Here is a 14,440-nt window from a genome sequence, read left to right on the forward strand (position 1 = left end):
ACATTGTCCAGTCTATTCCCCATTCCCCAACTTGAATGCTTTCTGATGGTATCTGACAGCTCCAAGGGGGCCAGCTGGGCCCTCCAGGGGTTCTCCCTTGCCAATTAATTCTCTGAACCATGATTTGGCTCAGAGACCAGCTGCTTAGATGCTGGTGACCTAGTCTCCCCCTCACTCTATCTCAGGCTACCCAACAAGAAACAACCAAGGCTTGTCATGCACAGAAGTTAGTACTCTTTATTGCACTGGAAACATCAAGAATAAAACAGATAGCACCCTCACTCCCTCCCTCCCCCTCCCAAATAACATAAAATTGGAACAGCGATTATTCAGGTCACAGCCACAGATTCCCCAAAAACAACCCCCCCAAAAAACAGTAACAATGCAGCACGGGCACACTGGCAAACATGCCCCAAATGAGGTCCCCTCAAGCCTCATCCAGACCAGAGAGGAGCAGGGGCCAGGCTTTGCTCCATGAGCAGAGAGGTAAAGGGCGGGGGGAGGGGTGTTTTTAAATATGCTTTTAAAAATATATCCTCTGCTATTTTTTTTTTGCAATCACATGGGCTCTAGAGATCCACACACTAAGTTTGGGTGCTTGTGTCCTGCCCATTTGAGCAGAAATCATACCTCTAAAATGCGCAAGAGTTAGAAAAGAGAAAGCCTACTCTATATCCCCTTTGCCTTACCTTCCCCCAACCCACCTTCATCTGCTGGCCCTGCTTGGAGGGTGGAATGAGGGACGAGTGGGTGTCTCTGGGGCAACAGTGCTAAGGATAGAGAAGAAAGCTCACCTTAAGAAGAGAAAGAAAGGATGAATGAACGGGCATTGAGGGAAGAGCGTACTTGCTTGGTCATACGCTAATAGGATGTTGGAGCTAGAAGGAAGCTTTTGAAATCATCTAGTTGTTTTGTACTTGAGAGACCAAGGCCAAGAGAGGTTAAGAGATTTGTCCAAAGTGCAGCTAAATAGCACACAGCCAGGACTGCAAATTCAAGGTTTAGTGTTTCTCCCACCCCCGTTCTTATTGTTACTCAGCATCGATGAATGACAATACTTTTGGGGTACGGCCAGATAGCTCCATGGTTAGAGTAGGTAGTGCTAACAGTAATCATGGGATCTGACTTCACTAAGGGCTCCTGCGACACTGAGGGAGCCTGAGTGAAGATTACTCCAACACTCACCTGCTATGTGTTGCATACTCTCATTCCTCTTCCATCCCCACTGAATATCTGGTGTCCCTTTATCTGAGCTAGCCACCAAGGAGGACCAAGGTGCAATGCTCTCCTCCAATCCCCAGTCAAGGAATTTTCCCCAACACTTGAGCGATTGGGCTTGGGAGTAGGGAATGGGGCAGAGAATGACCCCAGCAGAAGAGAGACGGGTTTCCTTGCCCCCCACAAACTCTGACATATCTACAGGGACTATGGAATTACAGCCTGAGAGCTGAGGTGGGCCACCCCACTACCTGAGGGTGATGAATTGGGGAGGAGGAAGAGAGATGATCCTCACATATTCACACACAGACACACACACGCCAGCATTCCGATGACTCTAGGGTCTCTCTAGAATCACAGAATCTCAGAGCTGGAAGGGACCCCAGAGGCCCTCTAGACCAACTCATACCTGAGAAGGAATTCCCTCTACAACATTCCTGACAAGTGGTCATCCAATTTACACTTGAGGCTCTCAAGCAAAAGGGATCTCATTGCCTCTCAAACAAGCCCTTCCACTTTTGGATGGCTCTGATTATTAGAACTTTCTCTACATTGAGCCAAAATCCGCCTTTCTGCCACTTCCATCCACTATTCCTTGTTTGGACCTTGAGAGCCAAGTTGCCTTTGCCCATGGCAGCTCTACAGATACATGAAGACAGAGATCATGCCCACCCCAAGACTTCTCTTTTCCAAATTCAACATTGCCAGTTCCTTCAAGCAATCCTCATACAGCATGGTTTTAAAAGGTGTTCAAAAGACACAGGGGCATATGTGGAAATGAAATGGCCACTGACTCAGTTCCACTATGAGTGACTTTTCCTGCCCATCTAACTGTTTTGGATGCTACTATTTAAAGCCACTGCAGGGGGCAGGGTGGGGAAGGGACAGCTTGTCCCAAAGCCTATAAGGCACTAAGGGGTGGGGTGACTTGGCTCTGGAGAGAAGAAGAAGAAGTGGAAAAGAGGAGGGCTGGTACTGGAATTCCATTCAGAACAGGCATGGGGATAAGTAAATCCTTCTTCAGTTTATTATCTGTAAAACTGGGGTGGCCAGGGGCAGCTAGGTTGCGCAATGGATAGAGCACCGGCCCTGGAGTCAGGAGGACCTGAGTTCAAATCCGACCTCAGACACATAACACTCACCAGCTGTGTGACTCTGGGCAAGTCACTTAACCCCAATTGCCTTACCAAAAAAAAAAAATTAAGGTGGCCATTCCTGCCTCACCTCCCGCACAAGGCAATTTGGAAAATAGACTCAGATAACAGATGTGTAAACGTCTTGATAAAAAGTAACAGATAGAACACTGTTGGCAAGGGAATAAAAGAATACCATGGCTCAGATGCTTGTCTGGGCTGAAACTTTAGGGCTGGAAGGGACATTGAAGCTCATTTGGGCCAATGACCTACTCTACCCTCATCTTCAGATGAGGAGACTGAGGCCCCTAAAGATAAAGAGGTCAGGCAGGGAGTTCTTAGTAAAGCCAAGACTAGAATGCAGGCAGGCAGGGGGACACCATAAAGTTGAAAAAGATAAACCACAAAATTCCAGGGCTCTTTCCACGATCAGGCTACCAGGTAGTTGTTAGAGTACCAAGAAAGAGATTGAGGTTGGAGGAAAGAAGGGAAGGGGGAGGGGGCGCGGAGAGAACCCTTCTTCTCTTCAGTGTCTAAGAGAAGTCTAGAGTTTCTCTAGCTGCCCCCAATATGCTCAGGGCCCCGTGGGGGACCAGAGGTAGGAGATCATAGACTTGAAAAGAGTAAAGAGTCTCAGAGTTCATCTGGTCCAACTCCATCATTTTACAGACAGGGAAGCAAGGCTGGAGAAAGGAAATGACAAGCTCCTGAGACCTGGTCCACTGGGTTGACGGGAGAGTGGGCACTCATTCTAGGACAGGGGAAACCTATAATTGAAAGATTACCCTGGAAAAGTGGGCTCTAGGGGAAGACATGTTAGAAGCTTGGAGGAAATTAGACTGAGCAAGCTCTGGTCACTATAGAGCCCAAGAGCACAACCAGGGAGAGCAAAAGGGCTTCCTAAAAGGGACAAACAAAAAGGGGCCATCGGTGGAAGACCATTTAGACTGCAAAGGAATTAATCTGGGGAGCCGAGTGAGAAGGCAAGGACGCTCTCTGCCTGATGTTCTGGAAGATATTTCCCACTAAAACACTACGATTTAGGACAAGCATCTGCTTGTCGCTGTACTGGTAACCTGATTAGCACAAGTACACATTCCCTACCTCTCACCCCCTACCTCAGCCCCTTACAGAAGAGACCTGTAAAGCAAAGAGGACCATGACTTAAAACCGTACTGACCCAATGATGTGGAGAATAACTCGTTAGGTTTTCTGTCCCCTGCCTCCAATGACCCAACTGATACACCTCAGAATTCTAATTACCCTGTCTTTCCCCCACCTCCAGCTACAATTCCCCCACCCGCACAGGCCCCTCTTCCCACTTCCCCATCCCCACAAAAGGAGCCAACAAACCCAAAGGTGCTGGGAAATGACCAGGGATGGAGGACTGTCTGTCATTCTGCAGGAGATCACTCACAGAGAAGTCAAGCGGGGAAGACTTAAAAAATGCCCAGATTAGAAATCATTCAATAGTCCTGTGCTTACCCTCGCTCCACACACAGGACTCATGTGGAGGTCAGTGGGCTGGATGGGAGCCATGTCCCAGAGCTCAGTCTATGGCCCCTCATTAGCTGGGCCTTCCTGTCCTAAGATAGTCAGAAGAAATGATCTTGCTCTGGCAAAACATGGCCATACAAAGGCCGTGAGACACAGAAAGGCAGCAGCGCAATTCCAAATTGAACACTGAGAATACGATCTCTTTTTTTTTCTTTTTTTCTTTTCTTTTTTTTCGTCCAAAACACATGATTGGTTTTGTTCATTTTGTCAATAAACTTACTGCATATACAGTGTAAGGTCATGCAAGGAACACAGTGCAGACACAGCCCTGCTGGAAGGGCCAGGGTATCTTACGTCAGAGTCAATCCGGGGGAAAGGGAGAAAAACCAAGGGAGTGTAAGAGCAAGAAAGCAGGAAACTGAAGGGTGAAATAAACACTAGAAATACCATCAGACCCCACAGGGAAAAGGCCACACAGCATCAGGCCACATAGGGTCTCCCTGACCTCTCCCATCCACTGCTGGAATGCCCTGTTAAAGGTAAGGTCCACTGAGCCACACAGATGGCTTGGCTCTTCATAAAGGTCCAGGGGAAGCTTCTGGTGGGGAGCCAGGAGGCCAAGACATTCCTCCAATGGGCCAAGTTCTCTCTTGTCATTTCTGACATCCTCCATGGCCAGCTGTGGTCAGATGTGGCCAGCTGTTTCACTATTCACGTCAGCATGCAATGCTTCTCCCAACTCCAACTCTGTCAGCAGAACAGGAGGGAACCCAGCGGGGCTGATGCACAGGAGAGGATAGAAAGGAGAGACTCCCCCAAGGATGAGAGGTAGTGCTCACCTATACCACAGACACCCAATTGTTACACATCTATAGCTTCAGAAGTTAAGGGGAAAAGAGAGAAAGAGACAGAAGTGAAAGAAACAACTACCCTACCCTAAACCACCCTTCCCCAAAGTAATCTGAGATGTTTAGCTATTACATAAAGATCCATTTCAGCAAGTACATGAAATCAATTTACCAAATACACAGAAGTTTGGATATCAAAAGGCATGCGGGCAAAGTAGAAGAGATTCCTAAAGGTTGCTTTTAGTTTTTCTTTTTTCCCCCAAAAAGATGATCAGCTTTCCTCTCTCAAGTGTTACTAAAGCAGAAACTCTCAATCTATGCTGGAAGAATGGGTTCGATGAAATCCCTATTTGAAGCAAACGGCCCCACCAAATCAACAAGAAAGGACAAGTTCCCTGGTCTAGCACCAGTGTTCTTAACACTGATTGTTTTCCCCAAAATAAAAAAAATGAATGAATAAATAAAATCGGTTTCAATTTTCACAGAAGGAAAAAAAAGGGAGAGAGAGAACAGTAGGAGGAGAAAAGCAATTCACCAAGGGAAAGGAAAGAACATAGAAGGGAGGGATAAAGGCGGTAGCTGTATACGAAAGCCCAAGGTAAAGAATCTGGCTAGTTCATGCTTGCAGCCAGATTCCCCAGTTTCCCTGCTTTGCCATAAATGACCTTCTCTATTGGGTCAGCTGCCCTTCTCCCAAAAGTGCCTCAAAAGAGAGGCAGAAACACAGAAGGCAGGCCTGAGACCTCAGGAAGGCTGGCAAACAGGGACCTGCTCACTATGCTAGCTAGGCTTGATTTCCCCATCTACCTGCTTCTGCAAGGAGTGCTAGACTGTGGGAATTAAGGGTTGGGTGCAATCAGCAGCATAGCTAACAGAGCTATGGACTTGGGAAATTGTCAGCTCCTAGGCCTGGGGCAGGGGGAGGGAGGATGGGGAGAGGGGTCCCTTCCTTCCACATTGTTCTCTGTCCCAAGAGTTGGGAGCAGCTGACCCAGGCAGAGGAATGGTAATCTGGGCCCCTGGGCCTGGCTCATGCACACAATCCAAAACTGAAAAGCAAAACAGGGAGAGAAAAACAGGGAAAAATGCAAGTAAATAAATAACTGTGGCCGTTTGCTCTCTGGTGCATGATGGCTTGAGTTGGTTGGCAGGTTTTCTTGGCTTCTGTGGGGAGCTTGGTGGTGGGGATGATGATGATGGTGGGAATTCCAGCACATGGTAGAACCAGCAGCCACATGCCACAGATGAAGAAGGGTGGATCTCCGTGGTACAGCCAGGGAGTGCACAACCCGATCAGAGCTTCAACTGAAAAAAAGAAGTTGAAGGATTAAAAGAGAAGAACAAAGACACTCAAGGTGACAATAATAGGTAGAATATACTTAGGATTACAGGTTATAGAAGTATAGATTTAGAACTAGAAGAGACCTTAGAGGCAACTAATTCTTCCCCATTTTGCAGATGAAGAAACTGAGGCACACAGCAGCATGTAGACAATGCAGTATTTGCCCAAAGTCAAAGTCAAACTCAACTCAACTCAAACTCCTCTACTTCTGTCAAAGGCTATTCTTCCAGATCTCTGGTTTATAACCTAGGGGTCATCCTTGACTCACCCTCATTAACCTCACATAACCAACTAGTTGCTAAATCTTGCTGTTCTACCTCTACAACATCTCTTGCATCTACCCCTTTCTCCTGCCCACACAGTCACTACTTTAGTTCAGCCCCTGCCCCACCTCTCACGGGGGCAGCAAGGTGATGCAGTGAATAGGGAGCTGACCCTGGAGTCAGGAGGATCTGAGTTCAAATCTGGTCTCAGACATCACTAGCTCTGTGACCTTGGGCAAGTCACTTAACCCTGTTTGCCTCAGTTTCCTCATCAGTAAAATGAGCTAGAGAAGGAAATAGAAAACCACTCTAGTTTCTTTACCAGGAAAACCCCAAATGGGGTCATGAAGAGTTAGACATGACTAATTGACTGAACAACAACAATCCCTCCCATCACCTGTTGCCCGAATTACTGCAACACCCCCTTTATTGGCCCCCACCTCCCTGTCATATGTCCTTCCCCACTCCAGTCTACCCTCTCCACAGTTGCCAAAGTGACTTTCCTTGAGTACAGTTCTTTTTTTTTTTTTTTGGTGAGGCAATTGGGTTAAGTGACTTGCCTAGGGTCACACAGCTAGTGTCAAAGGCCATATTTGAACTCAGGTCCTCCTGACTCCAGCGCCAGTGCTCTATCCACTGGGCCACCTAGCTGCCCCTCCTTAAGTACAATTCTGACCAGGCTCTTCAATATACTCTAGTGGCTCTCTACTATTTCTAGAATAAATTATAAACTGTTCAGTTTGAAAGTCCTTTCCAACCTGGCCCCAACCTATCTTACCAGCCTCATTGTCTAACCAAGCTGGCCTCTGTTTCTCATACAGACAAGGCACTCCATCCCCCAAGCTTGGAATGTCCTCCCTTCTTACCTACAGCTCATAAAATCCTTCTCTACCTTCAAGACCCAGCTGAAAAACCATTTTCTACTCCAGAGAGACTCCCCTGATCCTCCCACATGCTAGCACCTTTCCATCCCAACCAACTTGTGTTTATTCTCTTTACAACTTTTCTGTCTATACTTATTCAGCATGTTCCAAAGGTCCCAGTGCAATATTACGCATCAATATCTACGTGACACTGTGGGCAAAGCACTGAGCCCAGAGTCAGGAAGACCTGAGTCCAAATCTGGCCTCAGATAATGACTCTTTGTGTGACCCTGGGCAAGTCACTTAACTTCTGTTAGACTTAGCTTCTTCATCTATAAAACAGGAATAATGACAGCAGCTACCTCAAAGAGATATTTGTAAAAAACCCTTCATAGAGGGCCTGACACATGTAGGAGCTATATAAATGCTTATTCCCTTCCCTAAAGCACTTAGTATAATGCCTGGCCTGTATAGTAGGCACATAATTAATGCTTTTTCCCTCCTCTCTCTCCCCAAATAGAATATAAGTTCCTTGTGAACAGAGGTGGTTTCATTCTCTGTATTTGTATCCCCATGTCTTTCTGATTCAAAGCCCAATATTCTATGTACTAAGCCATGTTGCCAAAAAAAAAAAACACCACAGTCAACATTTGACTAGCTTTCTTTCATAGATGTGGCTCCTTTTCCTCTTCCTACAGTCTAGGAACTTCACAGAACAAATCCCTTTAATAAAAGGATTTGTTCTATAAAACTTGGACTCAGTCAAAAGGCCACACTCAAGGACCCAGAAGGCCACATGTAGCCCAGAGGCTGCAGGCTCCCCACCCCTGTGACCTAGACCCTTAATGTAATAACTGCACAAGTTTCTGTCCTTGGTCTCTTCTCTTCCTGTGCTGTGTATGACAATCTGACTCATTCCCACAACTTCATTTCTCATCTCCACGCAATGATTGCAAAGTCTCTCCAGTTCTTCCCAGCCTGTCTCCTGGTTCTACATCCACACCTTCAATGACCACAGGACCCTTCCACCTACATAGATCCATAGCCTGGTACCACCTGTCTCATTCTACTTCCCTGCACATACTGCCCACTATGTCCAACATGGGCAACTTGCCACCTCCTATATATACCATATGATTTCCCAACCCCAAATCTTTGCATATGCTATCCTCTAAACCTAGAATGCAACCCCTCCCAATCTGCTAAATTTCTTACCAATATTATAAAGCCCAGATGAAATGCTACCCTTTCTGGGATGATTTCCCTAAAATTACAGTCAGTAATGACCTCTGCCTTTCAGACCTTGCTCATGCAAAATTTTGCACCTCTCTAAAGAAATCTATAGAATATGTCTTGTTGAACTCTCTGCATATATTATGGCCATATGATAACATGTGAGCTCTATGAAGACAGAGACCATATCTCATCTAATCTTCATATTTCTCAGAAAGGATGACAATGGTTTGCAAGTTGTAGGTACTTAATGAATGCTCCTTTGAATACATCAAGAGATGTCGCTATTTAAAGGAATTCTATAGTGAACCCTTTTGCAAAGTAATACAAATAAGTTTGTTTTCATAAATTCAGCTACACTACTTAGTGGTTCTGTGACCTTGGAAAAGTCAGGTCACCTTTCAGGGCCTCAGTTTCCTCATCTGTCAAATGGAGGTAATGACAACACTACTTCCCTCACTGATTTTTGTTGCAAGACAACAGGTTTACATTTGTAAACCTTAAAGGATTGTAAAAAATGAATGCGTTCATCATGGTGTGCCTAGGCAGAGCACTTTGCCAACATCAAGGCATTATATCAATGTGAACTATCATTATTAGGTGGCTTGGGAGGAGAGAAGGGCGGAGACGAGGGTGAAGATGGGGGTGGGAAGGGGAGTGTATTGAAAAGACACTGAAGTGTGACCTCTGAACTTTTTTTTTGGAGGGAAAAAAAGACAACAATCAGAATAGTTCTACTACAGAAAACATGTTTGAAATGTAGAACAATTAAACGTGTATTTTTAATGTCAACCATGTAATTATTTGGGCTAAACCAACAGGATTCATAAAAGATAAGGCAAATGCCTTTTCTTTTTTAGCTGAGTTTGGGAGTATGAAGGAGTAAGGAAGGGTGGAACACAGCTTTTATAAATGTTCTCAAATTCTAGATAGCTATGAAAACCCTAAAATCCTGTGGGGGTTAGGTTCTAAAACAGACTCCCTAACAAGGATGTGGGTTCACCTGACTCTCCCACTTACTAAGTTGTATGACCTTGGGCAAATACCTTAACCTCTCTGGTTCCCACCTTTGTAAAATAAGAGGATCAGAATATCTAAATTCTTAACATCCTTTCAGTTCTGGCACTCCATATCGTATGATCTGGAAAGAGTCTGGTATAGTGAAAGGACCACAGAGGACCCTGCTCTGACAATTACTACCTGTGTGATTGCAGGCAAGTCACTTGACCTCTTGGGGCTTCAGTTTCCCTATTTGTAAAATGAGGGTATTGGATTAGTAATCCCCTCTAAAGCCCCTTCTGCCTTAGATCCCATGATCACATGTCTAAGGCCCCTTCTATCTTTGATGTTCCGTGGTCTAGGGTTCCCCTCAGTTCCCACACTTAATTCTACGGTCTCTTCCAGTCCTGTCATTCAATGTTCTGAGTTTCCTTCTTGCTCTAACGTTTTAAAAAATACATATACAAAATAGCCTCCTACAATGCTACTTGTACTTCCTGCCTCAAAGGGTTGCTTCAAGGATCAGATGGAATAGTGTTAAGAGCTAGAGAAATGTCAGCTATTACTGGGACTACAATTGTGATAATTTCCAATTAAAAATAATCTAAAGAATCATACACTGTTTTGACACCAATGCATCCTAACCTAATTAGAATGACTGGGTTAGAGTAAGTGGTTCTGTATTAACAGAAGATTGTCTGCCTAGGAGTTAATGACTTAGGCTCTGTTTGATATTCAATCAAACCACAGCTACCCTTTCGGATTCCACCCCTGGGAAGGCTCAATATAGGGGTCAGCCTGACATGAAGAGGAGGAAAGAAAAAGAGAAAGGATCTCACTGTGGTAGGACTGAAGGTGCTCCAGATCTGTGGAAGTGGACGATCTGCCATTTGCCATCCCGGCGGTGCCAGATGCGGGTCTCCTCAGACTGGGCAGTGCGAGGGATACCACTGGCGTCCACATACTGTGTGATGCGGATATAGGCAATGCAGGCTGACTCATCACCCATCAGGTGGATGTGGGGGTTCAGGATGGTGGTATGGACAGGCTTGCTGTTCCTGGACCACACTGGAGATAAGGGAGTAGGGAGAAGGGAAGGGTAAAGAGGGAAGGGGACAAGGAGTAAAAGTGGAATGGAACCATTGGATTGTACATGAGCTGGGAGACCCTGAAGTTTCTCATCATTCTCTTTCCTTCACCAGCTCCCCCCAGAGCCCCCTTAACTGAGGGGACCTATCATCTACATTCGTCCAGAGGTGGAAACTCAACCACCAGGCCCTATCTTGCCCCTCAGACATCTGGGGGCTAAGGTAAGTTTTCTAGGAGACTAAATCCTTTTATTGGAGAAGTTTCAGGAAAATGAGACCTCTCTCTCCCCAGAATGCTCTCCATGAGGGTAAGAGGGGGCAAAAAGTTTAGGAGGAATTACTACTGCAGAAAAATACTTCCCGGTGTTGAAGAAAAAGGTCTCTCTGCAACAGATGAGGCAAGGAGCCCATCATCCCCGCTCCAACATCAGGCTAGTTCAGACAGCAATGTCCACATAGATCCCCACAGCTTAAAACCAGAGCATCTCACAGTTGGAAGGAACTTCAGGAGTCATCCCATTCAACCTTTCACCCAGTACAGGAATCTACAGAATCCTTGACAAAAAGCCACACAGAACTCTAAGGGTCCTTAGAGATCAGCTAGGTCAACCCCTAATATTTTTTCAGGTAATGACAATAGTTCCCATTTCCATTGCGTAATGACAATAGTTCCCATTTCCATTGCATTTTAAGGTTTGCAAAATACTTTGCTCACAATCCCATGAGGATGATAGTATAAATATTCTCCATTTTACAGAAAAGGGAACTGAGGCTCTAAGAGGGAAAATTACTCACTCGAGTTATGGTGAGCATGTTGCTGAACCAAGACCCTAAGCAAGAATGCTTGGCTCCCAGCTCAGTAACCTGCCTAATCTAACGCTTTGGCCCCTTAAGAACCTCAGGGTTCCTCGGGTCTCCCTTTCAGGGCAGGACAGGATTAGAAAGGGGTGCTCAGGAAAATTAGCATAGAACCAAGGGGCCAAGAAATCAGGCTGTAGGCAAGGTTGAAAATCAATGGCCCCAGAAACCAAGTCCCAGGGTATCTCTTTGGCTTTCCACCATTGCCAGCGCATATCAGGAGAACTATGGAATGTTTTGCAATTCTATAAGAGGGTTGGTTTTTATTCTATCTCTCTTACTTTTTTACATGGCAAAAATGATCCATCCATCTGTTGGCACAGTCAGGAAGAGTGGCTGAGGCCTTCTTTGCTCTCCAGGCACAGAATCTGGGAGGAAGCCCCCAAACTCCAACCCAAATGGAACATTTAATCAGCTAGACTGTGACCAAAGAGTCATGATGGAATGAAGGCTTCCTGACTCATTCCCCTCCTATGAAGAGGAGACAACATGGGGGGGGGGGTAGGGGTGGTAATAGAAAGGGTAATAGAAAGATCATTAGCTCAGGAGCCAGGAGATGTGGGTTCTAATCCTCTCACTGGCTGGGGGAGCTTGAGTAAATCACATCTCTAAGTATATTTCTTTTTCTATAAAATGTAGGTAACAATACTTACCCCAATTACCTCACAGGGTTGTTGTAAGGAAATCAAGTGATCAATGAGCATTTATTAAGCACCTACTATATGCTAGCTCAGTACTTAGCACAATTCCTGGAATACAGCAAGGGCTTAATAAATGTTTATTGATTGAGCAAGTGAGTAGGAATACAAAGACAAATGTGGAACTGTCCCTGCCCTGAAGGAGCTTAGGTTTTTTTTTTTAGGCAATCAGGGTTAAGTGACTTGCCCAGAGTCACACAGCTAGTATCAAGTGTTTGGTCTGAGGTCAGATTTGAACTCAAGGGCCAGTGCTCTATCCACTGCACCACCTAGCTGTCCCAGGAGCTTGGATTTTCTAAGAAAACACTTGGGACTCTCATAGTACTATGAAAATGTAAGCTATTATTATCATCAGTCCTGATTGTCCTGCTATCTCAGTGGGTGTCCTTGGGAAAGTCCCTTGCCCTCTCTGAGTATAAGTGTTCTCATCTATAAAAAGGAGGTTGGGCTGACTGCTCCATTAAGGTTCCTTCCAACTCTAAGACTCCATGAGGGCCCCTTAGGGTAACATAGCTGGGAGAGTTTTCAGAGCCAGTTAACAGGGAAAACAGGCAAAGGCAGAAACAGTCCTGCGGAAGCCCCAGATCAGCCCCCAGGTATCATGCTACCCCTGCTGGGGGAATGCACAGGACTAACAGACATGAAGAACAGAGACCCAGCGGCATGGCACACAGACAGGGGCGGGGTACAGCAGTGTGAGGTCCTCCCCGGCTCTCGCCCAGCTAACACACCCAAAGCTCCATCCCAAATGGCCAGCCGGCCTGCCTGTGAGATCAGAACCACGCTGGAGAGAACCTGCGTGCCCTGTGATAGCCACACTTTTCTCAGGGACCCTGGGGGAAGGGCTGCCTGCCCCCTGTCCCTCCTGTGAGCCCCGAGGTCCCTGCCTCTATCTACTAAAGGGGAGGGCTGGGGAGTGCAGTCTGCCTGGCCAGGGTTAGGAGAGGTATCTGAGATGGTACCAACCCACGTTCCGCATGGGGCTTCCTGCAGGCTTCTCGGGGTCTTGAGCTGCCCGGGGGCCCTGTCTGTCACACTGCTATTCCCAGGAGGCTGAGACACGCTGCCAGCCGACAGGACAAGCAACGAGAGGAGACAACAGGCACCACGGAGGGAAGGAATTGCTCACGGTTTTCAAAGTAGAATCGATGGAAGTCCAGGCCTTCGACCAGGTTTCCCAGAGCCTCAGGTTCAAAGGCTGTCATCCCAGGGTCACACATCTTCCTGGGGAAAGCAAGAGCAAACAGGGACCTCCCTGGACCTCAGTTTCTTCATCTGTTGAATGGGGATCCTGGGGCAGGATTTTACTAGATAGTATAATCCCTTAAGGTCCCTTCCATCTATTCCTGATAAGTCTTTCCTAAGATCCTTTCAAGCTCTGACCTTCCATGTTCTGTTTCCTAAGATCCTTCCAGCTCTGACATTCTATATTCTGTGTTCTACAGTCCCCTAGAATTCTAGCATTTTATTTTCGTACCTTATCCTATGAATCTTAATGGAGACCCAGAGGACCCTACCTTTCTTCCTTCCCTTCCCTCTGCTGCTAAATACTGGCAGAATCTCAGGGTGGGCAGGACATGTTGGCTTCTTGTGCACTCACTTCAGGGGTTCACTTTACACACTAAGATATGCAGAGATCTGAGTAAATATTGATTCACTCACCTGACCACACATGCACAAACAGGCACACTTAGGGCTTCAAAGGCCCTGTGTTCTGTGGAAGCAAGAAGCGTCTCTGCTCACTCCTAACGGGACCCTTCTCTACAGTTAGCACATAAAGTGGGCCTTCCTCATTTTGTCCCTTTCCGCAGGAGGGTATGCCACAGAGCAAACACCCTAGGCTCTCTCTTAGCCCTAGGGTTAGGTAGATCCAAAGTCCAGCACATGCAACACCAGCTCCTCTCCAGTGAGCCTGGGCTTGAGCACAAGGAAGCCCATCCAGGAATATTGATCCCCTCACCCAGCCCTAACATTTGCCCCAGATAGCTGACAAAACACGCAAGTAGGAAGTGTCCCGACTCCCAGGGGGCCATCAGCCAAGCCCTTGAAGCAGAGCATGGTGAAAGCAGAATATGGAAAGCACTCCTTTCTCCTTCAGGGCCAAGGGCCCATTTCCCCTTTCTTACAGGAATCCTGCAAGATTCTGACTGAGAGGAGTTATCCAGCCTTCTCCCTTATTCCCTATATCCAAGCAGCTACCAAATACTGAAGACTCTACCCCTACAAAATCTTCTCCATTAGTTCAGGCCCTTGTTTCTTCCCCCGGCCTATTGGAATAGCTTGACTGGTCTCTCTGCCTCCAGTTCCTGTACTCTGTAATCCATCCTTGACGCGGCTGCCAAATAAATCTTCGCAGTGCCTAGTTCTAACCAGGTCACTCCCCTGGTCAAAAACCACCAG

The 14,440-nt window shown here is 46.4% G+C and overlaps 1 protein-coding gene across 3 annotated transcripts in view; it reads right to left on the minus strand.

Annotated features, from left to right (window-relative positions):
* Positions 1–217: 217 nt before the first annotated feature.
* CAMK2A (calcium/calmodulin dependent protein kinase II alpha) overlaps positions 218–14,440 on the minus strand; it is an 87,635-nt gene continuing 73,412 nt past the window's right edge. For 2 of the 3 annotated variants that reach the window (XM_020964251.2, XM_020964253.2), the window contains 3 exons: positions 13,170–13,264; positions 10,236–10,464; positions 218–6,001 (listed from right to left, as the gene is read on the minus strand). In XM_020964251.2, coding sequence (XP_020819910.1) covers positions 5,998–6,001; positions 10,236–10,464; positions 13,170–13,264 — 328 coding nt within the window. In that variant the 3' untranslated portion in view covers positions 218–5,997. Of the gene's footprint in view, positions 6,002–10,231; positions 10,465–13,169; positions 13,265–14,440 lie in introns of those variants that run through there. The other variant, XM_078150517.1, reaches the window with a different exon arrangement.

The sequence above is a fragment of the Phascolarctos cinereus genome, unplaced genomic scaffold (genome assembly GCF_003287225.1).
Source record: "Phascolarctos cinereus isolate Bilbo 61053 unplaced genomic scaffold, phaCin_HiC Scaffold_2;HRSCAF=192, whole genome shotgun sequence".
Taxonomy (NCBI): Eukaryota; Metazoa; Chordata; class Mammalia; order Diprotodontia; family Phascolarctidae; genus Phascolarctos; species Phascolarctos cinereus.